This window comes from Elgaria multicarinata, chromosome 3 (assembly GCF_023053635.1).
Source record: "Elgaria multicarinata webbii isolate HBS135686 ecotype San Diego chromosome 3, rElgMul1.1.pri, whole genome shotgun sequence".
Lineage (NCBI taxonomy): Eukaryota > Metazoa > Chordata > Lepidosauria > Squamata > Anguidae > Elgaria > Elgaria multicarinata.
The window spans coordinates 116,036,756-116,064,724 of NC_086173.1; the positions used below are offsets into that span (position 1 = coordinate 116,036,756).

The 27,969-nt window shown below is 40.0% G+C and overlaps 1 protein-coding gene across 1 annotated transcript; it reads left to right on the plus strand.

The window, feature by feature from the left end:
- Positions 1 to 817: 817 nt before the first annotated feature.
- Positions 818 to 26,074, plus strand: IP6K2 (inositol hexakisphosphate kinase 2). Its single transcript, XM_063121293.1, has 6 exons — positions 818 to 915; positions 16,419 to 16,713; positions 18,835 to 19,057; positions 19,629 to 19,804; positions 22,084 to 22,259; positions 25,283 to 26,074. The coding sequence occupies exons 2-6, from the start codon at positions 16,512 to 16,514 to the stop codon at positions 25,778 to 25,780; spliced, it is 1,275 nt and encodes a 424-aa protein (XP_062977363.1). The 5' UTR covers positions 818 to 915; positions 16,419 to 16,511; the 3' UTR covers positions 25,781 to 26,074.
- Positions 26,075 to 27,969: the final 1,895 nt, after the last annotated feature.

Genomic DNA, 27,969 nt, shown 5'->3' on the forward strand with positions numbered 1-27,969 from the left:
GGGCCTGGAACAAGCCCCCTTTAACTCAAAAGCGTTCATTTCTGGGTAAAGACGCAATCCTATGCATGTTTAGACAGGAAAAAGGTCCTACAACTTCCAGTATTCCCCAGCTAGCCATGCTGGCTAGGGCATGATGAGAGCTGTAGGACTTTTTTCCTGTCTAAATATGCATAAGATTGCAGCCTGCAGCTGTTTACTTCTGCAGCTGACCGAGTCCACTATATATATGATTCATAGTGGGGAACAAGACGCAGTTCTTGCGAAGCAGTTCCTGTGGCGGCGTAAAGCGGTCTGTCACCAGAGCGAGCCATTCACTTCAGTTATTTGAGGGAAGAGGCCTCCTAGACTGGGAGACACACCCACCCCCATGTCCAGTAGGTTAGGGACGCCGTCTGGTTCGCTTGAGAGCGAGGACAGCCGTCGCCTAAGGCTGAGCGTTGCCACCAGAGCAACATTTCACCCCTAAGAGGCACCTGTGTTAAGTGTTGTGACGCCGGGATGTTCTGGAGCAAGGCAGCCCCAAAGGGGACAGGGCAAGCCTAGCGCAAGGCTTCAATGGGGCTTCCTTTCCCGTTACAACAGGTTTCCGCGGCCCCATTTCTGTTTTGTGTTGGTACCTCGCAGCGCATCCCTCAAGCCTCAGTTTCACGTCCCCATCCTGACTCCCCCACCCTCCTCATCCCTCATCCCCATCATCACGCGGCGCACGATGCCTCGCCGCCCGCCTTGGCTCCCCTAGCAACAGAGTCTGGCTCCCCTTTCCCCCCAATCAGCGGAGGCTTGCTCCGCCAGAGCCAATGGAGACGCGCGGGGCGGAGCCTACCCGCGGCCAGCGGGGGAAGGGCCGCCCCGCTCGGCGCCGCCATTTTGGCCTGTGAGAAACAAAAGAGTCGAAGCAGAGGAGCTGGTTGGCAGGTAATCGCATCCCGCTTGTTTCTTCTTCTTCTCCCTCGGGTGCCTCAGGGGTCAGGTGTGATGCAGCCAGGAGGCCTGGACCTGTCTCAGCATCTCTAATGGCATCCTAGGACGGGCGCCAAGGTCCCAGCCCGTGACCGAGAGCTTCCTTCCTTCCGTATTGGCTAGAATAAGCCGGTAGCTGTGTGGAGGTCCACCATTATTCACCCCTTCTCTCTTTTTCGCCCAGGTGTCTGTGGGAGCAGCCCAGCCGAACCGGTTCGTTTATTTCCCTCATTGTTATGATCCGGGTCCGTTTGAGATAGCAGGTGTCCGGCCCGCTTCTTCGGCAGCTGAGGCCGTTGAAAGTCCAGTATTCCCATCATACCACTATCCTTCGGGGTAGGGTGGGGAGCAGTTTGGGGGGCGTCTTAAGGAAAGCTTGTATTAGGTGGTGCGATGCGGGAGCGATACCCCTGCGCCCTCATTCCCGTTATCTATATAGGTTTCTTTCTCCCTTTCGAATAGTCCCGCATAGTTTCCGCATCCTCTTCGTGACTCTCTCCCCTTCTCCTTCCAGCGAAATTGCTTTGCGAGTCACATAGCTGAGCATTGTTCTGTGTGTGTGTGTGTGAGTGATACGTTTGGCTGTGATGTGGCATGTTATCAGGGGGTGGTGTGGTAATAATGGTGAGCAAAGGAAAGCATCTGCCTGCCTTTTCCGAAGGCTTTCCTTCTCCTCTAACAAAGATGAAAAAATCTAGTGTTTAGGCCCAGCACATCACAAAATGGTGAGGTAATCATCAAAACTCCCCTCCCTCTGTGTGTGTGTGTGTGTGTGTGTGTGGTGTTTTAAAGGTTTTATTGTTATGGGGAATGCATGAGTCATTTTTACTCCACAATTTAAAACAGTTCAGGTTGATCTTTCAGATGCTACTGTCATTCACCTCCCATTCCCTGTATATTTGAAGCCTTCCTAACCTGGTGCTCTCCAGATGTTCTGGGCTACAGCTCCTATCATCCCCAGCCATAAAGGCAACTGACTATGCTGTCTGAAGATAGGAGTTGTGGTCCAACACATCTGGAGGGCCCTGGGTTAGAGAAGGTTGGGGTTCTGTATCACAAATTTTGGAACAGCTTGGTCTTATTTTGTGGTAACTTGTTCTTTATTGAATTGAACTTCTACTTGACTTCTTTCTCAGTAGTACACTGCACAGCCAAGAACCTTTATTTGCCCTGAAATGAAATAAATAAATAAATAGCAGCAATCTGAGGTCCTATGATGACTGTTCTGACTAGGATTGCTGAATGATACTGTCGTTCCTTGTACCAGTTTATTTAGATATACAAGAGGTTGCAAGAGCACATTTGTTTCTTTTGTACAACAAGCAAAGCAAACATTTTAAACCATCACGATTTATAGCCATTGATATAACTAAAATCCATTCAGGCACATATCCTTCACTACCCAGATGAATGTGAAACCAAGAATTTTTAAGATGTATTGATTTGTTGTGCTGATGTTGTTCCCTGCCTCAATCCAAAGGGAGAGGTGGGTAAGAAATATTTTTTATTGTTATTTTCAAAGATACCACCGTCTACACCAGCCTTCCCCAGCTTGGTGCCCTCTAGATGTGATGGACTACAAATACCATAATCCTCAGGCAGCATGGCTGGAGGTGGTGAGAGTAGTAGTCCAAACACATTTGGAAGATACCAGGTTGGGTAAGGCTCATCAACACCGTGATACAGGAACTATCCAAATGTGATGGAGGCATGAAGATTGCTGCCAAATCTGAATGAGCAAGATGTCAACCTTCTCTCCAGATGGTGATAGTTAAAAGCATCCTTAGTCACCACTGCACCCTGTTGCTTCAAGAGTATTCCAAGGCTCTATTTTGCAGGGAACAGGGGAGACTAATTCACATTAATGAAGAGTGTGTCTGCTGCCTCAGTCTCTAGGCTACAAGACCTACCAACCATCATTACATTGGTCTTGTCAGATTAATTGTTTTTCATACCTCCCTGTGACAAGCTATAACACCTTTCTCCAGCTTGTTGCCCCCCAGATGTTTTGAACTACAACTCTCAGGATTCCTGACTGTTTGCTATGTTGGCTGGAGCTGATGAGAGTTGAAGTCTGGAGGGCACGAACTGGGGAAGGCTGAGTTATAGTGCAAAAGCACGATATGGACATAATTATTGGTTTATTTAAGGCTTATAAATGGAGGTAGTGATGCATTGCATTTGATCAGTTTGCATAGAAACCTAGGAAGCTGAGTCAGGCCATTGGTCCATCTAGCCTGGCATTGTGCATATTGACTTAGCAGCAGCTCTTTAGGGTTTCAGGGAGGAATCTTTCTAGCCCTACCTGGAGATGCACTAGAGGCATCCAAGATGTAGCTTGACAGCCATCTGTCAGGCATGCTTTAAGATGTATTCCTGCACTGAGCAGGGGATTGGACCCAGCCATGGCCACATTCGTCCTCAGTAATAAATCCTGTTATATCTGAACTGGTGCAATAAATGTAGCTGCTGGAAATTATCATTTGAGGAGGAATGTTATAATGTCATTAATATGGTAAAGTTATTCAGCCCCATTTTGTATTATTATCTGATGTGGGTACCACAGTTAAGAGAGCAATCATATGTTCTCTGGCCAAGTGTCCTAGTGATCATAGGATAGTTCAGATTCCCCCAAACCTCCTCCCTCACTCCTTTGCAGCCAGCAAGGAAAGGATCACACCATCTGCCCTCCAAGGTTGTAAAAGCAACCTCGGAGGAGGAGGCATTCTGGCGGGCAGGGAGGGGAGAAGACGAGAGGCCAGGATATGATTTATCCTGAGCCTCTTCCAGCCACCTTCCCTTCCCCTTATGAAGTGCTCTTGCCAGACAGGCTAAAAACCTGTCTGGCCTGCAGAGCGAGAGAATGAGCAAGTGAAAATTGCCTCTGCCACTCCTTCCTCCCTGCTTCTGATGATTGGATGCATCTGAGTTGGGGGCTTTCAATCACCGAGGGCACAATCGATAACATTGTGCTCCGAATGTAGTTTGAGAGCTTTGTGGTAGATTGCCTATAGAATGAATTAATTCATTTCTATTCATTTTTATCCTACCCTTTCAATATAAAATACACTCGAGAGTGGCACAACATATTTAAGGTATTAAAAGATCTGGGAACTTGTTATTTCATAAGGTAAGGCTTTTTGAATGGAGAGTTCATATTTTGAACTGCTTCAAGTTGAACTTTGTCCTCATCACTAGTTTGCATTTTGTTTATATTGCATTCATCAGGCCTTTCTGGTATTTTGCTTGAATATTTAACCAAAGTGATGTTAGATTTGCCTCTCATATAAAAATTGCCTCACTCTTATGATCTGTTTTCACCTTGAGAGTATTTTTAGCCGGGTATTGGGGAATTGTTGCAAACACTACAATATGGCATGCTGAGTAATAGGCTCTAGTGATATCAAGCGACAGTTGTGTGCAGTTGTTTTTTTAAACAACAAAAATGCAACAGAATATGGGGTCCAAATCTAGTGGAAGCACTTTCAAGTCTCATTAGTTCAAAGGGAGAGATGAGCACATTCTTAATTCTTTCCATTGAAACCAGTGTGATTTAAAGGTTTGGCTAGATCATACCCATAATTGCTTATTCTTGCTTTTGTGGATCTGACTCTCTAGGGCTTCTGGGATGAAAAAACAAACAATAGTTGATCTCCATTTTTGAAGATACAAAATCCAGCTGTTAATGCAGATCTGTCTCCATCCTTAGGCAAATACACAGGTTCTTGGGTAGGTAGAAAACAGAAGCAGAGATAGAGTAGGAAGTTTTTATATTAACTGCTAGATATCATTGTAGCTGATGCTATCAGTATCTTCTGATTACTAGTCAGATATGACTTAACGTCCTGATCTCACAAATGTTATTGACGTGTCTGGATTTGCCTTGATAGTCCATATGTGCGAATGGTTGTTGGTGTAGGGTCTAAAAGCATCCACATCCAGTGCTCAGGGTTGTATGTACAGTACCTGTCATTAGATCAGGACTGCGTGCACCTGCTGAACAGATGGCTAACACTGTCAGCTTTGACAGAACTCATCACCTGTTTGGAAGGATTGAATCCAGAATGCCTTTCTTCCTTTTACTGTAGTGGACAGCCCAAGTGATTGGCACTAACATGGTACTGACCATCTGTTCCAGCAGGAACATCTTTGGATAATATAATAGCAGCATGTTGAATGGCTTGTGAACTTAAAAACAGTTGTGGGGAGTGAGCGAGTTTCTGCTGTCCTTAGGAGAAGGGGGAAAAACAGCACACACTGGCTTTTTTGTTGCCTACATATAGTAAACATTAGGACAGTGCATTATATACAAGCTAGAACACTAACAGGATATGCTGTATTATTGCTTGGCATCATTATAATCTATTGCTATCTTCCTGATGCAAGTAGATTATAGATAATATCACTTGACCATAAAAGGAACGTGGAGGTTGCAAACAAACAGTTTTAATGACAAACAAACCTCTTACCAGAACTTTCCTAGGAAAGGTTTGTTTTTGTTTAAATGATTCTACAGAAAAATGTAATCCTTATTTAAGAAGTGCCTCTATACTTTTAAGTGAATTATAGGTGATTTTAATTATGTCACTTTGGCCACAGCTAGACCTAAGGTTTATCCTGGGATCATCCAGGGTTCGCCCCTGCCTGAGCACTGGATCCCCTGTGTGTCACCTAGATGAACAGGTTTGACCCCTGGACGATCCAGGGATAAACCTTAGGCCTTTGTCTCTTGGTGTTACCTTTTGCTTTGCTTGTGTAGAGAAATCCTGAAACCAAGCAAATGTTTCTAAATAAAGTCCAGTATTGCATATTTTACAATGTATAATTTATGCAAAGACAAACTATTGAAATTAGTATGCTATATCTATGCTATATCCTTTTATGCTTTTAAAATACAAGCTTTTAAGGAAAGTCAGATAAAACTTGGAAACAAAAAATACCTACCAGGTAATGGATTTTTTAATCTTTTCAGGTAAGCTGCAGAGATGCAAAGCTGGATTTGGGACAGCTTGATACACATTGTGTACCTGACAAAAGAATTGGAATCCAAAGCAGTTAAGAATTCAGCTAAATCGTAGAGCGGCTTTACTTTATTTTCTCCTCATTTTGTACAACTGGTTTAATGGCAGCAGCACAAGCAATTGTGTGTACGCAATAGTTAGCTCTGCATCATCTGACAAATGCAGCAGAGCTATCTAATTCTGCAGCACCTACAATTTGAAAGTGTTGACTCTCTCTAGCTTATTATTTTTTGCTGTAGTAGTGCTGCCCTAGTGGCCTTTTGGATTCTGACGCCTATCCTCTTTACCCTCTTCCACCTCTTAATTGAAAACTAGTGGAGTTCCATGTCTAGCTACTGTTGTTCCTACATAGAGGCACGGGCCCAGGTTGCAGTGTCATAGCAAAGAGATCAGGTCTTTCTTTTGTGCTAATTCACAAAGGAAATGAAGTATTCCCCTATGCCAGCACTGCAAGTTTAGCAATGTTTTGCTGCCCTTCTTGACTGAATAGAAGACCAGAATTTTAGCAAATGTTCTCCTAATACATACAGTATTTGCTAAATGGAACATCATTGTTGGGCCAAAGCTGCACTTAACAAATATAATGTTTCAAATAATCTTGACTGTAAAATGTGTGTTCTGATTCTGTCGGAAAATGTTAGTATGTAAGATATAATCAACTATCATCCAGTGCTGCTGAAATTGTATTTGTTAATGTGAAACTTAACAGCTTTGAATGTTGGTGCTTGCCTAGTGTAAGTTTTTGTTGTTTGGGGGCAAGAACCTGTGTAAGATTGTGCTGAGGCAGCTTCATGCGTGACATTCTATCTCACATCCTTAAGAACGACAAGAAACAGAAGCAGAACTATGCATGAAGCTGGGTCACTGTTACTCTCTGCTCAGTGCAGTGCTGAGCTGTCTGCTGCCACTCAAGAGAAAGAGAGTGCTGAGACTGTCTGCTGCCATCTAATGTTGTATAGATGACCCTTTCTGTCTCTTTTCTACCTTAAGGACTACTGGTCCTTTAAGGCAGAATGAAGATCAAGAGCTCACAGCTTGACATGACACTTGATGCTCTTTTCATTCTTCTTCATGGTGTCTCTGCGTGCGCGCACACACACACACACACACACACACACACACACACACACACAGAGGGACGGGATTCTATGCCTGTGCAGAGCATCATTTGGACAATTATAGAGCTTAAGTCTACAAATACTCTCTGAGCCTAACACAATGCCTGAAGGGGTGGAACCTTTCCTCTCAGTTCTTCCATTTCCACAACATTGGGAGGAACATTTTCTTGGAGATTTTTCCAAATCCCAAGCTGGATAGACATAGCATAGTTTCCCCTTTTCTCTTTCTAATTTTCTTTTCTCCTTTGCAGTTCTTTCACTTCACCGATCACATTTTAATTTTACTCCAGGTCCTGCTCGCAACTGGGTGCCCTATGGCTCAGTGATTCCCTTTAAGGAAGTGCAAAGGATGTAATGGGAAACTTCCTATTACAGAGGTATGACTGCTGCCTTCCCTTCCTAGGCAAAGAATAGAAAGTGGATGTTTGTGTTCATTGCCAAACGTTTACCAAACAAGCCTGACAAAACCACTCAACATGCTTTCACATGACATTGGGAATGGGCACTTGATGTCCAAATCTATGGCTTGGTCTTTTTTGCTCTGGTACATTTCCTTTGTTCAGTCTGTGCATTCTCACTCATGATTACTACTTAGGCTTATGAATCCAAAGGAACAAGTAGTGGAAAATGCAGGAATCAATTATCTGTTGATGCTTTCTTGGAACACTGGATCCCTCTGGGTTCAAGAGAAGCAGTGGTGGATATCCAGGACAAATGGGTTGGAGGGAGAAGCACCAAAAGTGTGTGCAAAAGGAGAGAGACACTGGCTCTGGTGCTGGTGAAAAGATTCTTTATTTTTTATTTTGTTTGTTAAAAAGGTTATTTTAAAAAACTTCACGAATAGCCCTATTCATGAATTTTTTTAAAATAACCTTTTTAACAAGAAAAATGAATCTTTTCACCAGCACCAGAGCCAGGATATCCAGGACATCCAGGTTGAGTAAAGGGAGGGCAAAGAGTGCAGCTTTGACATAATAATGGGAAGGGAAGGGAAGTACAGTTGGCTGTTAACTTTCATCTCCATCTCATGTACACTAGACATTTTGCATCATATTCAGTAGGGGAGTATGCAAGCCCTCCCTGCTGTTGTCCAGACTGGGACAAATGTATTTTGTATGAGAATATAATTATTAACATATTTCAACCTCCATAATTAAGGCTGCAATCCTGTTTCCACTTGCCTGGGAGTAATACCCGTTGAACTCAGTGATCCTTTTGAATAGACAAGGATTGCACTGTAAGGGGTTTATGAACATCTATTGAAAAGTTGTATATCTTAGCATGATTTCAAGCAAATGTCAACAATGCTGGCAGTAAATATCAGTACTGAATCTTTTTTGTTTTAAAAAATAGACTTTCTACGTATTATTATTATTTATTTATATAGCACCATCAATGTACATGGTGCTGTACAGAGTAAAACAGTAAATAGCACTAAACCTCATGTACAGATGTCAATCCACATAATATCTAATGCCTACCCAGTTTGGCTACTTAAGGAAAGACGACGAGAATGATTTTGTTGTATATATTTTTCAGTGAATGTTGTTGGTGAATGCTGATAATGCTCTACAATGTTTGTAAATACTGAAGGGAGAAATTGAAGATGCCCAATAACCTTAGTGGAAGAGAGCTGAAATCCGTTGAAATAGCATAGTAGTTGGCAGCATATCATGCATAGTTCTTTAGGCTGCTAAAATTACTATGTCAGCAGTTTTCAGTACCTTTGGGTACTTTTCTTAAACTTAAACAATGTAAGGAAAGTAAATGCTTTTGTCTTTAAATTATTATAAGTATTCCAAGAAAAATGTCTACGTGCTGCAACATTTAAATCCTATTAAGGGATTCCCATCAGCCTCTGAACAGGCTGACAGGGATCCTACCACAAGGTTGGAGAAGCATGAAGGTGATCTTTAGCTGGTTGGGTGTTTCTACCTATCTAACTGTGGTGGTGAGGGGAAGAAGGCTGGGGATAGCTCGTATCCCTGCTTCCCCTGTCCTCTTCCCTCCCACTGGCACGCCCTCTTTCTGTCCTCTCTGAGGTTGCCGGCATGGTTCTCTCCATGCCAGCTGCAAGTGGGAGAAGAACTCAGACACCTAGGACCAAGCTATCTAGGGCATCAGAAAATTTTGCATTGCAAACTGAACATTTTCCAACACAAACGATCCTATACAAATTAATTGGAATTTTTTCCTTTGCAAATAACCCTTTGCAAATTAACGCAATTTGTGTTGGAAATTTTTCCAATTCAATTTTTTTTCTGGAAAACCCATATCACTGACTTCATCCCTCCTTGATTTTTGCTTGAGATTTAGTCATGATGCCAGAATGTATTATAGACCATTCATTTGTCAGATGTTAATTTTTAGCAGGTTAGAATTGATGGGAAGTTATTTAGGTGCAATCCTATGCATGTTTAGACAGAAAAAGCCCTATAACTCTCAGCATATCCTCGCCAGCCAGTTGATGAAGCAAATATGTTTTTGAGAGAAAAGTTAGGCTTTTGTAAATTATGTAATTGGGGTGAAAAGCTTTGTAACATTGTAACTTCCATACTGGTGATTTTTACATAAAAATAGGGTTATTGAGGGTTAGAATGTAAATACTCCTTTTCACTTAGTTTAGAAGTTTTTTTAAAAAATGTGTCCCTTTTTTTGCTTTAAAAAGGGTTAAAATGCGTTTGTGGCTATGAGATGGAAAATAAGAATGAGGAACTACTATTGTGTCACTGTTTATTTGCATTCTTGCTGTTAAGAAAACAGTCACAATTTCCCTGCATATCTGCTCCCATTCTTTTTGCTGTTCCTGTTTAGATTCCTACCTTTTGGGGGCACATTTGGAATTTTGAGAGAGTTATGGGTGCTCTCACCAAATAACTGGCATGGGAAGCTTGCCCATTAATGAAATGGCTGCCTTGGTAGGCATGGCCATTCACAAAACACTCATTTCCCAGAAAGAAAACTGGGGAGACTAAAAGACAAGTTTACTTGCCCAAGAACCTAAGTATAATTTAGAGTTGGACACTGAGCTCCAAAACACCAAACCACTCTTTTGACGCAAATACAGATGCTGCTTGGGCAGCCCATTTCTTTGTAGCATGGCAGCCTCCCCATTTTATATAAAAAATAATAATTTAAAAGAAAAACACTTTAGGAAACAAAATAAAAATCAGGAGCATGAAGCCTGGCTGGCACCAAGAGTGGGGTCCTTGGGCACATTGGTGCCCATGGGTCCCACGTTGGAGGCCCCACCATTACGTTAAAGCAAAAATAGATAATTGGGAGCATTGGCAAGAAAGGTGAGAGATATGAAGTAAAATGAAAGAATAAGATGCGAAGAAAAAGATGTCCCAGGACCATTAATGGTTGAAAGTATAGAAGGAGCAAGAAAATGAAAACAGAATAGGGAGTTGTTGGAAGGGATGGATGAAGGAAATGGGTCAGGGGTAGTAGTTCTACATCATCATTATTATTAACCACCAGAAGCCTTTAGGAAATAATATATTTAGGTGATTTGAAGAAGCTCAAAATTGTACAGCAACTTAAAAAATCAATATGTTGACTAATGTTATGCAAAGATAGACATACATTTTGTTGATCTTGTTTTTCAGAATTTGTTTGAAGCTGACAAACTGCAGACACTAGTACATCCTTTTGTTTATTTCAGATGTGTGTGAGATTGGCTAACTGTATAATATTGATCTTATACCACAGTTAAGTCTTGCTACTTAATTTAAAATTTGCCAGCATTATGGAGATTTAAACACGCCTTTAAACTTTTGAAATAATCTGAACACTTCCTGCCTCCAAAACATCTTTGGGGGGAGGGGAATGTAATAAACAATTCTCTCTACTCACTTCCCCCATTTGTCCATTACACCATTCCATTATTGTGCTCTTGCTTTACTTATTTGGGTTTGTGGTTTTTTCTCCCTCTCTGTTAAGAGCCAGCTTGCTTCCACCCTTGACACTGCTGCTGATTTGTTACTCTTATTAACCTCCTGAAAATTTTCCATTCCTATGTAATGCTATCGAGTGTTGATATACTGACTTTAGCCTCTTTTGCCAGAGATAGCTTTGAAGGAGGGTTTCCATCCAGTTTTCAAAGTCAACTGTGTTATGTGTCAGATACTGAGATTTCAATCTCTGAATTTTTGGAAGAGCTAAACTTGCTAAAACAAATTCGATCTAGTTCATGGGGGATCCCTGTAACCCAGTATTGTCTATTGCTCCTTGCAAAGCTAGAATTTGGCTACTTTGAGATTTTCCCTTGCTATTGGTATCCTATTGCAGACGGCTAGAAGTGTATTCTCAGAACTGAGGTTGGTGTGAGTTATCCTATCATTCACTTCAACTCCCCTGATCCTTTGGACAAAAGGATGGGTAAATGTATTATAGGTGGATTTCTCCTCTCCTCTCATCTCCAAGCAGAATGTGGAATGGTAATTCCAGCAATTGTAAGGCTAGATTCCGGAGGATTACTTCTGATTCATATAAAACGGAATGATTTTATGCATAAACCTCATTTTCAACTTCTCAAAGAGAAGTTCCATGCGGTAAAGGTGAATCCAGAATGTACTAGGTGGTTAGTGTAGCGTGTGTGGGTGGGGGGTGGGGGGGATAACTAAGAAAGATATGGGAAGTATTACTTATTATTGAAGTTGTCCCAAGTGTCTGGGAGTTTTCCATTCCTCAACACCCAGCCTCTCCCTTGGAGAGAGTTGGGTCTTCCTCCAGTTCAGCAAGATTTGGGGGTTGGGGAGATGTTGTGTGGTGGTGTATTGTACTGTGGCATTGTGAGGGGGTTGCATTTACTTGCCATGATCTTGGAGGGCAGGATTTTTAGCAAAGGTTAAACTTTTTTTAATCTTCAAATAATCTTTACTGATTTTAAAATGGTCTTTGAAGATGTATTTTCAAACAGTGACTGTTTATAGCTCCATTTATATATAAAGCTCCAATGTTTGTTCTAGGCTTTTAATTCTGGGAAACATTTGTTACAGTGCCGAAGCTTGAAACCACATAGTCGCTGGTATTTTAAATATTTTCAGGATAGTTTGTTTGATGAATAGTTGTGGAAACTTTCATTATGGGATAGCTTGCAGTCTAGGTAGAAATCAGGTAGGAGAAATAAGAATCTTGTAGAAAAGTTATTGTTAATACTAAAGCATTTATTGTTTTTCAGTACTTGGAACTCCTCGTACCTAGATAGGTGGATAATTTTTCTACGTCTTCTCAATATTTAAGAAGGCTATTCTGTACTTCTGGAAGTTTGGTAATAATTTAAATGCTTTACTTTTTATACTCTGAAGATTTAGCAGGAGTTAAAATGCTTTTGCTTTAGAGTGACATAAATGCTCTTGTGAGGAAAAGATAGAAAACCTTGTTTGGGGTGGAAGAATAAAGATGCTGTTGTTACCCTGAGTTAGAGCAGGAAAGGGTCAAGTCTTGTTAAAAACCATACATAACAAAACTTTATCTAGGGAAATCTGGTAGCTTAGATTGACTTGGGTTGCTTTCAGACACCGATGCTGATCCCTCTTAGTCCAAACAACAAACTTCAGACTAGCAGGATCAATATAAATGGCATTGTCTAAGAGTGGAACTGTGGTGGAATAAATAAATAAAAGTTATGTCGGTTACTTTCCTTTATGGTGCTAAACCCTGAGAGCTTAGTGCAGTGGTTAAACGCAAAAGCTAAGAAGTCTTTGATTCAAATCTCTGCTTAGCCATATATGATGGGCAAGGCTGACTTTCATCCTCTTGTCGTCAACCCCCACCCCCCACTCCCCCCCGTCCACCCCAATCTGTTATCTTGGAATAATAATGCCAACCTGTATTACAGAGGTATGAAATATATGTGCAGGCTTCAAATATATGTCTGCCATAGTGTGGTGCTGCCCTCTGTATGATGAGCAGCCACTCTTCCAGCTTTTGATACACACTGTAATTTTTGTTTTGTTCTGTTTTCTTTACTCAGAATTTGAAGTACTTTATGACATGGTCATCGTAGCCCAAAATGTTGTATATATAGGTTCCAAAATAGAAGATGAACTAGAGATGTATTGGAGGGCCGGCAGTGCTCTTTGACCAATAGTATCTATCCTTGGGCTGCAGTCCTTTACTCACTTAGCTGTGAATAAGTCCCATTGAACTCACTGGGATTTGTGAATAAACATGCATAGGATTGTGCTGTTGGTCTATAATAATCTAGCATCGCTGCAGTATGTTTTGGCCAAGAGTGCAGTTCTATGTACTCTTACTTTGAGAATAAGATCCAAGTAAATCCATGGCACTTTCTCCCAAATACATATTGGATGAGCCTTAGAAAAATTATGGTGTTATGTCTCTGTGATAATTATAGGTAATGTAAATATACACAGGAGAGTTGTTCATAGCAACCATGCAGGGACCATCTGTTTCACTGTCATTTCGGATACTGAGAAGCATGTTTTTTATCTCACCGGTTTTGATGTAATATTCCTCCCATAAATTAACATAATGGTGCTTCTAAATCTATTCCCTGAAATAACTGTGCTTGAAAGTGAATTGATACATGAATGTTTATATTAGGTTGTGTGTTAATATTCACATTAGGTTCTGTGTTAATATTCACATATTTATGGATACAACTTCTTATAGTACAATCCTAAGCATGTTTACTCAGCAGCAAATCTCAGCTCAACAAGACTTTCTCTCTAGTATTTTCCAGCAGTATTTTCCAGCTCAAAGCAGTATAGAAGAGTCTAAAATGAAAGGTTTTCACCTTTAGACAAAACTTTTACTAAGGAGGAGTCAGTCTGATCTCTCACCATGCCTGATCTAACAGTGCATAGAAACGGGTGTACAGCCAGTCCTCACCAACTAACTAATGAGTGAGGAAATATATCTGAGAGAAGGTGCTTTGTGGTATGCAGGATACAGCACAGGCCATTTAGGGCTTTAAAGGTTTAAAAAAATCCAATGTCTTGAATTTGGCCTTCAAGCTAATAGGAAGTCGATACAGCCATGTTGATACTGCTTTTATGTATTCCAGTCAACAAGCAGCTGGAATATTTTGGGCTAATTGAAGCTTGCAAATCTATCCAAGGGTAGTCTTAATGTACAGCATTTTGCAGTACTTTAAGTGGGAAGTTACCAATGCATGGAGAATGAAAGCACAGTTCTGTTGAATAATATTAGAATATTATGCTTGCCCCTGGTATGTGACAAGAGCTTTACACTTGTTGTTTTGGGGTGTGGGGGCCCCTGTTGAATCATGTCTGGATAATACCCAAGAGGCTGCAGTTTGGTAAATACAGAGTTCAAAATCCCCTATGGTCTGCTTGGAACATACATGAAAGAAAACAAGTTGTGAAATTGCTTGAAAAATTAATGAGCTCGCTGGGGATGACCGAATGGGGAGAGGCATGCTTTTGTTTCGTGAAACTAATTTTGTGGAGACATCCTTTTCTGTAAGGATCAGAGATTGTGCAGATGAGTTTTACAATTCTTGTGTCTGTTTTCCTGTTATATTTGTGATAAGATTTAAATTTAAATCAGATTTAGAGCCCCAGCATATATGCATCTTCGTTTACTTAGGAAAATGTCCCACTGAGGTCAGTGTATGTTATTCCAAGTAAATGGGCATTGGATTGCACTTGCAATATACCTGGGGGAGTAATTTGCTGTAATTGAAAAAAAATAGTAGGGGTGCCATCTTCTGGAAATGGACTAAATGCAGTAATATTTTAGAAGTCCGGATGTGTATCTCAGTAATCCATTAAGAGGAGTAAACATTAAGTATGTTTATTTCTTATCTTCTGAATGTTTGCTTCTGGAGGACCTGACATAAACTTCTTCGGCTCCAAATATTTTGTTAAATTTAGATAGTGTTGCATTTTATTCAGAACCACTGCCTCCCATACTTTTAGAAATTTATCAATTTTGATAGAAAAGAAATTTGTTTCTTGGAATTTAGTTTTAATAGAAAGTTCTGCAGTATTCACACTTATTTGGAAATAAGCATAATTGAACTCTGTGGAATTTTCTTCTGAGTTAACTTGCTTTGAACAGCTTTACACTGTGATCCTGTACTTGAGTATATCTAAAAATAGGTCTGTGACCTAGAACACTTTGTTGTTACTCAGAATTAGCTGCATTATTGTTCATGTAATACTCTTTAAGGGAGAAGCAAGTGTCACGTTATTTTTAGATATAAAACTTAAAGATACTAGCTGTAGCTCAAATTATAACAGACCCTTTGCTCTTGCTAATAAGGTTTAGGCCATCTTATTCTCTAATTTACTTTTTCCGAGATGATCTGTTGAATGATACAATGGGCCATTGAATTACTAAGGGCACAGTCCTGTGTGCATGTCCTACAGAAGTCCACTCTGGCTGGGGGATGAACTTTATTCTCTCGAAACATGCATAGGATTGTGCCCTAAATGTGCTATCATATTTCTGGATAATCTTTGTCCTGATAAGAAGAGACCTCTGAAGATTGCTAGATTAAATTTTAAAGATTACCTTTCTGTATAATGCAAATAAAAGTTTTGTTAATAATACAGCAAGAAATGCTAAACAAATGCTAACTTCTGTGCAAATATGCATGGCAGATTTTGAGGAGTTTTTAAAAATAGGGGAATTGTGAAAGAAAATGCTTCCCATGATACCTCCCCTTTAAAAGATTGAGAAGCAAAATTGCAAACTGCTTTATTAACTCTGGAGGTCTAAAGCGGAGTTTATGGATTCTTTTCAAGGACTGTTCTAGTTTGAGGCCAATGTTTTTACTTTATTTTAAATAGTGTGTGTCTGTGTGCATGCATGTATGCCAAAAGGAAATGGAAATTCTTGTTTACCGTGTCGGTTAAATATTATATATGCCAGCTTTTTAAAGGCTACTTTGGTATCTGTGACGTGTTATAGAGGAAAGAGTGAAAATGCGTCATTTATCTATAGTTTTGCCCTCTGGACTACTGTTGATGAGAAAATGCTGCAAGGGTTAGCAAATAGGAACAACAGGGAGAAGCAGTGCGAGTGTTTCTCCCCCTTCCTCTGCGTTGACATTCTCCCTGCTCCTTCGTAATGGACACACCCAGTAGCTCTGTGCTAATTCCCATTGGCTAAGTCTGTGATGGGCGTGGTATGCAGACTTCTGCATGATCTCACTCCTGTTTGTCTCACTGCTCAGAATCTGTTGGCTCTTTTCAGTTTCGGCTTCGGTGAGGAGAGTTTCACTTCTGTTTCCCTTGCTGGAGGTTACGAACGAATCTGTTAGCTTCGCTTTTTTAGACCGGGCTGCTAAACAAAAAGGGCTTTTCTTCTCTTTCCATAGACTTTTTGAACTGGAATAAACAGCTGGAGGGACAAATCTCTGTGTGAGGTGCCTTCTCAACTGCCACATTGGTGTGTCTAATGTGCCACAAGGATGAGCCCGGCATTTGGAGCTATGGAAGTGGAGCACTATTCCAAAGGCGTCCTGCTAGAGCCTTTTGTTCACCAGGTTGGGGGTCACTCCTGTGTCCTCCGGTTTAATGACAAGACCATCTGTAAGCCCCTTATCCAGAGAGAACACCAGTTCTATGAGACTCTTCCTGGAGAAATGCGTAAATTCACTCCTCAGTATGAAGGTATGTTAACAACCTTAGAAGGGGGCTGGGCTTTTTATTCATTTTGTAAACCTAAATGTGCTCTTTTGTCTCTAAAATCTCCTGTGCTGAAGAGATTTTAGGGGGTTTCTTTTCATGTATTTTGATGTTGTCTGAGCCAGGCTGTGGAGATGCAGGGTGGAGATGCTTGCCAGTGGGTCTTTGGGCTGACTAACAGCATTAGAGTAGATCAACTCTGCTGATGATAGCCTATAGATCGCCCTTAGGCGCAGGTAGGTAAGTATATTGATAACAGCTTGTAAATGTTTTCAGTAATAATGTGCTTCTTTCTGATTTGTTTGTTGTGTACACTTTTTTAAAATTATTTATTATTAAATAAACTGGATAAGCTTTTGCTTGCCTTGTGAAAGTTTAGTGTGGATTTTTGGATTGTTCTCTGCCTCTTATATTTTGGTCAGCCTAGCAATGAAAGCTAAACATTACTGTTAAACATATTCAGCTTGTTTTTGCCCTTAAGGAGATGGAAAAAAAACTGTGGCCATTAGGTAGGCAAAAGGTGAAATACCGTTGACGAGGCTGTCTCCGATGGTATGTGGAAGTGGATATTCCAGTTCTTCTTAGCATTGCGTTAAGCGATCAAAACATTTAGCTTTTCATGAGGTACTCCAGCAATTTAATTAAAGTTAATATGAACTTTAAAATTCTGAGTAGATTTTTATATTGTATTTTATTTCTTCACTGAATAAAGCAATCACCATTTCCCCCCAATTGTATATATTAATTGGAAGAAAATATAAGGGAAGATGCTCTTAGTTGTATTGCTGTATGGTGTGCATGCTTACTGAAACATTTAAAAATGACTCGTTACAAGCTTTTAGAATTGATAGATGAAAATGTGATTTATAAATGTTTAACAGAATGTAATAAATTGTACTAGCATATGTGGTTTTTCTCTTTTGGGGATGTCTGGGAGGGATTAAGGGGCCCCTCATTTGGTCCATATTTGTTGTTTTTTCCAGGATAAAGCCAATGGCCATTTTCTAGCTGGCTTTCCCCTTTTCCTGTAGCTCTTTCTGTGTGGGCAGCAAGACTGTCAGTCAAAGCTTCCGCACTCCCTACACTTGCTACTGTAGGTCCTAGAGCCGCCTGCCCTGCTCAGAAGTGCCAGTCTTTCGCCAAGAACTCTAGTGATGAGCGGCAAGAATGTGCAGATTGATTGATTTCAGGATAAAGAGAGAGGACTGAGGAAAAAAAACCCCATTCAGCCAGTTGTTACAACTTCTGCCATAACATTCCTATATGGCATCGGGGTGCACCCCTGACAGAACTTTCCTCTAAGACTCTCAAAAATATAACACAGTGCTCTAGAGACTTTGAGATGAGGAGGCAAAAATGCTTTCAAGGTTCACCATGTTTTGATGTATCTCAGTCAAATTTGTTTTGTACTTCATTTTGTTATTTATTTTACAAGATTGCTACATAACTGAAATCAATAAAATATATTCCCCCAAGGGGAAAAAAGAATTGTAAAATTAAACGTGGTGATTCTAAGTGGAAGCCTTGGAATTAGTTGTCTGTTGTAATGTGTGATGTTGTTCTTGTTTTGCTCTGCTCTTGCAAGCCTTTCCTTTTCCCTGGAATCTATTAACCCTTCTGAAAGCCTGTGTTTGGATAAATGCTTTTAGCTTTGCTGTTAAGCAAAACTTAAAGCTTTTGGTGTTTCTGTGCAGGGCATATTCCACTGCAAGATGTAAATATACAATGTTTTACATCTCTCTTAGGGACAGATAAGTCAGCTTTTAAAAATAATAATAAAAATTTTCAATAATTGAAAACGTCTCCTGTTATTATTTGATTCCTTTGTGATTCTGCTCACAAGAAAGAGAAGAATCTCCTGCATCATTAATGTGTTGTCTTCATGATAAATTGTCTTCTCTGTCAGGTGTCACTTTGTCTAGATGTTTTGATATTTGTTAGGTTGACAGATGAGTTTTGGCCTGTGGCAAGATAAAAAACTAAGGACTGGGGTAAGAGAAAAACCAAAGTTGCTATATTCTTAGTGTAAAATTATGTTGTGTTGTATGATGTATTTACTTCTCACTTCTCTGAGTCTTACCTGGATGTCTCATTTCTTCTCTCAAGGTGTGGTATCCGTAAGCTTTGAAGAGGATGAAGACGGAAACCTGTGTCTAATAGCATATCCATTAAATGGGGACCATGATAACTTAGAAAGCCTAGATAATTCTGACTGTGAACCCAAAAATAAATTGCTACGGTGGACTAATAAAAAGACTGTATTGCTAGAAAATGAAAAGTTAACTAAGGAATGGGTCCGACAGCACAGAAAAGAAGAAAAAATGAAAAGGTATTTTTTTAAAAATTAGGAAACATAGCAAAACTAAGAGAGCAATTGTACTGATGTATATTCAAGTCTTACTGATTACATAGTGTCATGCATGCAGTGCAATCCTAAGCATGTTTGTTTAGAACTAAATCCCATTGGGTTGTATCCAACCCAAACAGTTTCCCCCTCTCTGCTGTAGCCCCACACAACATAACCAAATCTTCTCTGGAGAGTTGGGGCCCCTCTGGAGCAGATTTGGAAGGTGCATGGGGGCTGCAGGAGGAAGGAGAGAGAGGAGACTTCATGCCACATGACCAGAAGCCCATTTATGTCATGTTGGATTTAAGCCATTATAGTTAATGGGTCTTACTTTTATGTAACTGTTCATATGATTGCATCCTTAGGCTTTCCTATTTTCATTAGTAGTTTGGGTTATTTTCAGTAACAAGGTATATCTGGAACATATTATAACTTTGAAAGTAATGCATGAGTGAAGGCTAGCAGAGCACAATTCAAATTTACAAATGGTTTTTGAATGGGCAGGATACTTTCAATTGGCCACAAATATTAATGATTGTTTTTATTTTTCCAGTCATAAGTTAGAGGAAGAATTTGAATTGCTGAAGAAATCTGAAGTGTTGTATTACAGTGTCGAGAAAAAGGGGAATGTCAGTTCACAGTTTAAGCATCATAATCCTTGGAGTATGAAATGCCATCAACAGCAGCTACAGCGAATGAAGGAAAATGCAAAACATCGGAATCAATATAGTATCCTTTCTACAAATGAGTCTTGCAAGGAGCTGAACATGGACTACATTATCTTAGGAATATTACATTGTTAACTATCGTTAACATGACGTGTGATTGAAATTTTGGAAGCTATTACTGTAATGTTGGGGTTCTTGTCAGTGGGTGATGGATAATGTCTGTAAAGGACTATTTTCTGCTACTGGAATCCAGATTCTCACAGAGCTCTTAGGTTGTTTCGGCACTGGCATAAATCTGCAGGCTAATTGCCTTATCTGCAACAGCCTACAGTTGATGTGCAATCTCTACAGCCGATAAAGGCTATTGATGGTAGCATTGGTGTCTGCAATAGGCAAGGAGCCATGTTGGTCACGTGGTGATCTAAGACAGTAATCCATCTTTAAACCAGTACATTCTGTTGTGGTACAAGTACATATAGGTCTTTAAACCAAGTATATACCTTAGTGCAAATCTAAGTTATATAAGCAGCTCCTTATCCCTTAAGTAGTGGATATTCCCAGTGGGGTGAAGTTCTGCTGCTTCTTTGTATTGGAACAACTAGTACAGGGGTAGGTAACCTGGTGCCTTCCAGATATCTTAGACTACAACTCCTATAATCCCTGACCCTTGACCATGTTGGCTGAAGTTTATGGGTGTTGTAGTCCAAAACATCTGGAGGGTGCCAGATTGCCTGACCTTGAACTAGCATTATGCTCTTTGAATGATATTAGAGGACTCTTCCTGTCTTCTCACAAGATCATATGTATCTTTTGTTATAGTTTTTACCACCACAAGGAGTTATCTAGCTTTTCATTGATAGTTGTATGGAGAAAAACATTTAGTTCTTAAGTGACAAAGCTATTCTTTTTTTTTCTGTCATTTTCTGTCTTCCATTTTGTATTTCCAGTAAAATATCTGATAGATTTATTTACTGACTTATTTGATTTGTATCCTGCCTTTCTACCAAAAATGGCACTCAGTGACGTTATTTCATAGGCTGTGCATATTAAGACAGAACGTTCTAAATGTAAACACCAGCTCTCCTCTCAAATCCTATAACTATGATGATGGCTTGTAGCCACCTTGATGCTCTGTAATTGTCAAGTCAGACAAATAAATGATGGGGCCAGTCCTGCTTGCACTTACACTATCATAAGGCAAACTGAGATGCCTACATCGGGTAGTGGAGCGGAAGGAGCAGCAAATTGTGCTGCTCCAATTCCTACCAGGAGGACCTACTGCCGCCTCCAGAGCGTGTTCTGAATAGCCCTGCTGTGGCATTTGCAACTGGAGCAAGTACACTGTTTTCCATGTGTTGTCATCCGTCCGCCTCCGCCCCCAGTTTCCTTTACCTTTGCCGCTGCGGGGCTCCAGATAGCATATCTTTTGCAAGACGTTGCTGAGCTATCTCTTGGGAGATCCCTGCAGCCAGGAAGGGGCACAAAGTGGAGGCAGTGTGTGTTCTAGCCTCAGGCAATACCACCTCAGGCTGAGGCTGTCTGCAAGTATAATTCTTCTGTAAAAGATAAAAAGAAGTATTTCTTCCTACAGCACATAGTCATCTGTGGCATTCACTACCACAAGATATAGTGATGGTAAAGCCAGCTTAGGCAGCTTTCTAAGAGGAATAGACAAATTCATGGAGGATACTAGCTGTGATGGTAATACATTACTTCCAGTATCTGAATGCCAGTTGCTGGGGAACACAAGCGGGATGGTGCTGTTGCAGTCACGCCCTGTTCGTGGGCTTCCCATCGGCATCTGGTTGGCCACTGTTGGAACAGAATGCTGGTCCAGATAGTCCTTTCTTCTGATCCAGCAGGGCTCTTACATTATTAATGTAAGAGATATCTCATAAAGATAATGTATTGCTATATTTTGCCCGAAGGTAGCCTATTTACTGTATGTTCTGGCAATGAATCTCATGCATCAGAAGTGCTAATGGGTTTTTCAAATGAAGTTATTCAATATCTGATTGAGGAAGTGTATAATATACAGATATGTGAATAGCATTTGAACTGTTTATCCCTGGTCATATCAGGATTATGTGACAAATCAAGAGATAGAATCCAGCTAGATTGACTGACAGGTTCTACACTCTCCTAAACATATATCATTTCACAGGACAATGTTTTACTGAGGCATTATACTTTAGGTGGCTAAGTTGCACAAATTCTAAATAATCCAGAACAGGGGAAAGGGTGGGAATTCAAATTATTGTTTAGAGAATTTCTTTACTTTGGCTGCAAGTATAAGAAGAATACAGCTGCAGTTCTTATGGCTTTTCCTTAACTAAACAGAATTCATCTTACTGGAAAATCTGACCTCACGATATGAGGTGCCTTGTGTGTTAGATCTCAAGATGGGAACCCGTCAGCATGGAGATGATGCATCTGAAGAAAAGAAGGCTAATCAGATCCGGAAATGTCAGCAGAGTACTTCAGCAGTTATAGGCGTCCGGGTGTGTGGTATGCAGGTGAGCTTAAAAAAAAAATGAGTGGGGAGATAGTAGCAAATGAGGTGTTTGGAATGAATAGTTCCTGTGAATAATTTCTACTTAAAAGAGACAGTGTGTGAACCCAATTTCTGCTTACATTTTGTTGCAGTAGGAAAACCTCTTAACTTTCTTCCAAGAAACTACTTTGAATTAGAGAAATATGAGCAGATTACAGTTGTCATGGAATAGTGCAGATGGGGTTGTAAATTTTTAAATAAATATTTTAAGACAGTCTGAAAACACACCTGGTTAGTTTCTTAAATCCAAAGTAATTCAGTGGTGTTAATTAATTTTAAACAATTCTGTAACCATCCCACTTCATACTTTTCTAGCTGAGAAATTTTACATTTTATTTACCATCTTACTGAAGAAAGCTACAGAATGTGGCTTTATCACTGTAATCAGGCAGACGGGCCATTTCAGAGCAATTAGTCTTCCTTATCAAGAGTGGAGAAAGTGAGCCACCATGCCTTTTTCTAAGTATGCATGGAATTTGCTATTAACTATCAGGCTGTCCTTAATTTGATTAGCCAATCCTATGTGAGAGATATAAGTGGTTGTTTCCACATGCATGCGCATGGAATGAAGCATGCACACAACACCCTGTCTAGCAAAGCGTCTGTTCTACCATCCTTTACTGGCAAAATGTTCAAAATCTCTTGCAGTTTATGTCCTGGTGTCTTGAAAGACTAGCTTTGGATGCAAACAACCTTATCATTAAACATATTGGGGGCATTCTTTCCGATTTGGTTTTGGATTTTAAAAGTCGGGTTGGATCCAGATTTAGTTATGCTGGGAGTAGATCCATTGAAATCAATGGGGCTAGTTAGTCATGATTAACTTGCCTTCCATTGATTTTAATGGGTCTGCTCTAAACATGGTGAATTCTGGATTGAGGCCCATATCTTGTGGGTCCAGTGACAACAGAACATTGATACTTCTGTAAAGGGACATGCCAACTTATATTAGTTGCAGTGGGAAAGTGATTTTGTAAAGTTGACAGGATAATTTCTCTTAACATTTTGATAGTGATGGTGGAAGATTCTTATTCCCATTATAATTCCCACCACCCCCACACATATTGAAAATCGTTAAAAGAAACTAAGTCTTTGTAAAAGCAGCCAAAAGAAGATCCCTTTCACAACGAACATGAATCTTAATTCCAAACCGAGCCATTATTTTTCTGTACTGCCCTTCAGTCTTGCAGGATCCCTAAGGGGGCTTGCATTTTTTTAAAAAAGTCAAATATTATTACATTGGGGCTGCTTCTACCCCTTTGCAAAATTCCTCTGATGTAGTGTAATATATCCTCTCTGCCCCCCACTCCCTGGCAGTGAAACCCAGTTCCCACCAGGTCATTGTGGCTGTTCACATCAACATTCATCCCATCACATTTCTCTTGAGTGCTGCCAATTGGGTGGTCCATTGCCTGGCTGTCTGCACTTTACTCACCCATTGCCTGCATGTTATTTTTTACTGTCCAAGGACAGAGAGGAAGAAGCCAGGTGCAGCAGCTGTACTTCTGGTGAGCTGTTGCGTGATGGCAGTTACATGTTCTACTGCCTAAATATGCAGTTCTTACTCCGTATAAGTGAAGAATACAAACAAATGGGACAGTATTGACATAGGGCACCTTGTATCCCATCTGGCTCTTTGAAAGGAGAGCTTTAAGGGGGATTTTGAAAGACTGTCATAAGGTAGCATCTTTTCACCTTCTTGCTGTACTGCTGCTAGAGGAGGTCATTCTCACCTTGTCTTATAGTAACCTTTAGTAGGAAACATCTGTCCTTCTGGATTATAGCAGCAACTCCTTGACAGTTTAACAATATTAGTTAGTTTGTTATTAATATTTCTATACTGCCCTTTTTTGCAAAAAGCCACCAAGACAGTGCATAACAAAGCTAAAATAAAACCATCAAACCATAAAAAGGAAAAACCATTAATAAAAATTATTTTTTTAAAAAATGTAAGTCTGCCATTCATAACCATTGTCCTTATTTCAAATGACCAACTATTTCTCCAGGTGTTTCTCAATTTGTTGTACTTGTAGAGAGAGCATATTTGTGTCAGCATGTTTTCTAGCAGAGAGATGTGAAGGACCTTTATTTTTCTCTGTTGGGGTTCAGCTGGTACAATCATTTCAGTTTGGTCAACATGGATTGTTCATATCCTTCTAGCACAGTGGTCTTCAACTGGTCCAGACCTGAGACCACCTCAGACTCCCAACCTGCAACATGGCGCCGGCTTTCACAATTGCCCACATGGCTTTAACAGCTTTGACGTGACCCATCTGGACTAATCTCATGGCCCACTTTTGGGTTACAACCCACCAGTTGAAGACCACTGTTCTGGCAGATACCTGCCTGCTTTGTAATGGAATGGTAGAAGATAGTTTCAGTATTCTAGCCAGTTACTTCAAACTCTGGATTTTTCTGTCAATCATCCTAAGAGTGATGTGGGCCCACACAATCATTTTTCTTTAAAATATATTTTCTCTCTTCATGGGCAGGCCACTGGACATGGCAAGCAGCAATTCCAGTTGCCATTGGTTTGGAATCAGAGTTAACAAGCACAGGCATGATATCTTTGTTAATGGGCAAAGTTATAAAGCGTCATTATGCATGTAATAACTTGACTTTGGAAACAGTGGCCAAAGAAATTTATAATCCTACTTAAATTCTGCCAGCCTATTTCCTAAATGGATTTTTTTTTTTGAAGAGTTTGCTTTGCAACTTAAAAAAAAATGCACCGAGCAACTGGAAATTGCTAGGATATGTCACCTCTAAATCAGAGAAGTTTTGGAAAGATTTTCTTCTCTTCTGAACCGACTAATTTCTTAAGGCTGCAGACCTATAAACACTTACCTGGGAATAAGTATCATTGAGCTCAATGGGGCTTACTTTTGAGTAGGCATGTATAAATGTGTACTATGAAGGTTTTAATTCAGAGTTACTGTTGCATTCTGTGCCAGTAATACTTCTCTTGTCTTGTATGTTCTACAGGTTTATCAGCCAGGTTCTGGCCAGTTAATGTTTATGAATAAGTACCATGGAAGGAAGCTTTCGGTCCAAGGATTTAAAGAAGCACTTTACCAATTCTTTCATAATGGCAAATACCTGCGAAGAGAACTCTTTGAACCTGTTCTAAAGAAACTGACTGAATTAAAATCAGTCTTGGAGAAACAGGAATCATACCGCTTTTACTCCAGCTCTTTGCTCATTATTTATGATGGAAAGGAATTACAAGACGTAGCTGTGGACTCTGACCCAGAAGACCTTGAAGGTCTTTCAGAGGAGTCATCAGATGAATCGGCAGGCGCGTATGCCTACAAACCCACTGCTAGCTCTGTTGATGTTCGAATGATAGACTTTGCCCACACAACATGCAGGTATTATGGAGAAGATAGTGTGGTACATGAGGGCCAAGATACGGGTTATGTTTTTGGACTTCAAAACTTAATAGTTATTATTAAAGAAATAAGGGACGAAAGCAGCGAATAAACATTTAGAATGCAAAATCTTAGAAAGCACTATAGTGACTCTTTGTATTCCAGAAATATTGACCACTTTCTGGTGGTAGCAACCTGTACAGACTCTGTTGGGATGGCCACATCAGAGTCAGAGCTGTGCAAAAGAGGGCATTTCCTTTTAGTGGTGCTGGAGTTAGCACTGACACATCTGGGTATCTTTATTATTTATTTTAACTCTCGTAAACATTCCATATTTGATTATTCAAATACCTCTGTTATTCCTGTGTGTATATGTATCAATAAAATTCTTTTTGTTCATTGTAAATGATATATGTTGTCTTTCTAATCTTGCTGATCATTTATTAAAACGAGATGGTTGTTTATTAAAACTAGTTGGATTTTCACATAGGGTAGATAGACTTTCCCTTGAGGTCTTCTTCCTTATAAAATAAAGTATTTATTTGCAGAAAGCTATTCCAGTGTGTTTGTGGTATTCTACATGACCACAATCTTATAGCAAGAACAAGTTGTAACTCCCCAAACCCATTGTTTCCTTGAAAGACCATAGGTGTTAGAGGAACACTTCTGATCAGAAGGTCACTGAATTGATTCTCGCAATCAGCCGGGGTGTGGGAAGCCTCGTACTGTTTTTTAGGGTGACAACACTAGAGTGCCCCCCTCTTCTAACTTGTGGGAAAGTATTGGTAGCTACTGCTGTTTCAGGCTTCTAATTTACCAGATAGGTTTGCTCTACCAGCATTCTCATTTCTTCTGTTGTGAGGCAGAACATTTGGTGCTTTTCTCCTTGATGATCGCTTTGAGGTTCCTCTTCCTGTTTTTTTCTTGTCACTGGAGCTAGACTGGGAGCCAGTCAACACTTACATGTCAACATTCTAACTTGGGAACTGCATACTTTTCTTTCAGTGAGCCTGCTGAGAATCAGCACAGCCTCAGTGGGATCTCTTGCATTTTTATCAAGTGTGGGGATGTATTTGGTCTAAATACTTGTTGTTGTTTTGTTTTTGCAGTTTTATTTGAGTCCTAAACCAAGTCAGTGTGGCTGATGTGCCTTACCAAGGGCTAAAAATAAAATAGAAATATTTTTCATTCTTACTCTTAAGTTTAGTTTGAGCCACTGGATTAAATATTGTTTGAAAGACTAAATCCTAAAGAAAGATTAATATTATGCATTGTATCGGCTCAGCAAGTAGTCATTGTGTCCAGTATTTACTTACATGACCAGTTGGCCTGTTACTGTGTAAATAAACAACCACCGTACTTCACCTTTCCACAATAATTGAAATCAGGAAACATCAAAGAGGCCCTGCATGTGAAAATAAGGACCCTGCCATGTGTACTAGGGGGCTAAAGGAGATTAAAGCTCAATCAACAAGGTCCCCTCCAATTTTTTGTGTTCTGCTGATCAATACAAGCCTCAGTTAATGTGTGTACTATTTGATATACTGATGCTGATAATGAGACTTAACATCCCACAAGTGGCTTGCTAGTTTTTCAACTTTTTACATAGTTGTCTTCACTGCTTAACTTATTGTAGTTAAGACTACAATACTGCAATCCTATAAATTATCTGGACATAAGTCCCACTAATGCAATTCGGCTTCTGAGTAGACATTATAGGATTGCATTCTCACAAAATCTGTCTAAGAAAGATAAATAGACTAACAACAATTGCTTTAGTAATGAGAAGATTAAAGCATTGTGTCTTTTGTCAAATTTATAAAGGAATATTTTACATGATCAGCTCTTTTTGATGTGATAGTTTTCGTTTTCTATGTGCAGGCGCATATATATATATATATATATATATATATATATATATATATATACATGTGTGCAGGCGCATATATTAGCATACTGGAGTATTCTAACGTGTAGCCTTCCTCCTTTGTAGCCTGGAGTAACTGTGCTGATTTGCGCACATCGGCCCATAAGCTGTGGCAAGTGAGTGTTTCCTGTTATACACTTTAAGTTAAACGCTTTCCATTGTTTTTATTGAAAAACAAATATCGAAACCAAAGCACTTAAGTAAAGATAGGAAGAGGAAAGAGAAAGGGTGTCCTTCCTGAAGCATTCTATAAAAATAGAGCAGGTTTGTCCACGCATGTCATTTTTTTCAAAATTTTCTGTGTGCTGTTTGTTCCTTTGCTGTTGGGTCAGCAAAACAGGTGTGAGCCAGATCTGGATTTTTTGGGATGAGTT

What these genes read in the sequence shown, in the direction of transcription:
- IP6K2 (XM_063121293.1), top strand. Translation starts at nt 16,512, where the DNA reads ATGAGCCCGGCATTTGGAGCTATGGAAGTGGAGCACTATTCCAAAGGC. An exon ending in ATTCACTCCTCAGTATGAAG is followed by an intron (nt 16,714 to 18,834) that starts GTATGTTAACAA and finishes TCTTCTCTCAAG; the next exon opens with GTGTGGTATCCGTAAGCTTT. An exon ending in AAAACATCGGAATCAATATA is followed by an intron (nt 19,805 to 22,083) that starts GTATCCTTTCTA and finishes TTAACTAAACAG; the next exon opens with AATTCATCTTACTGGAAAAT.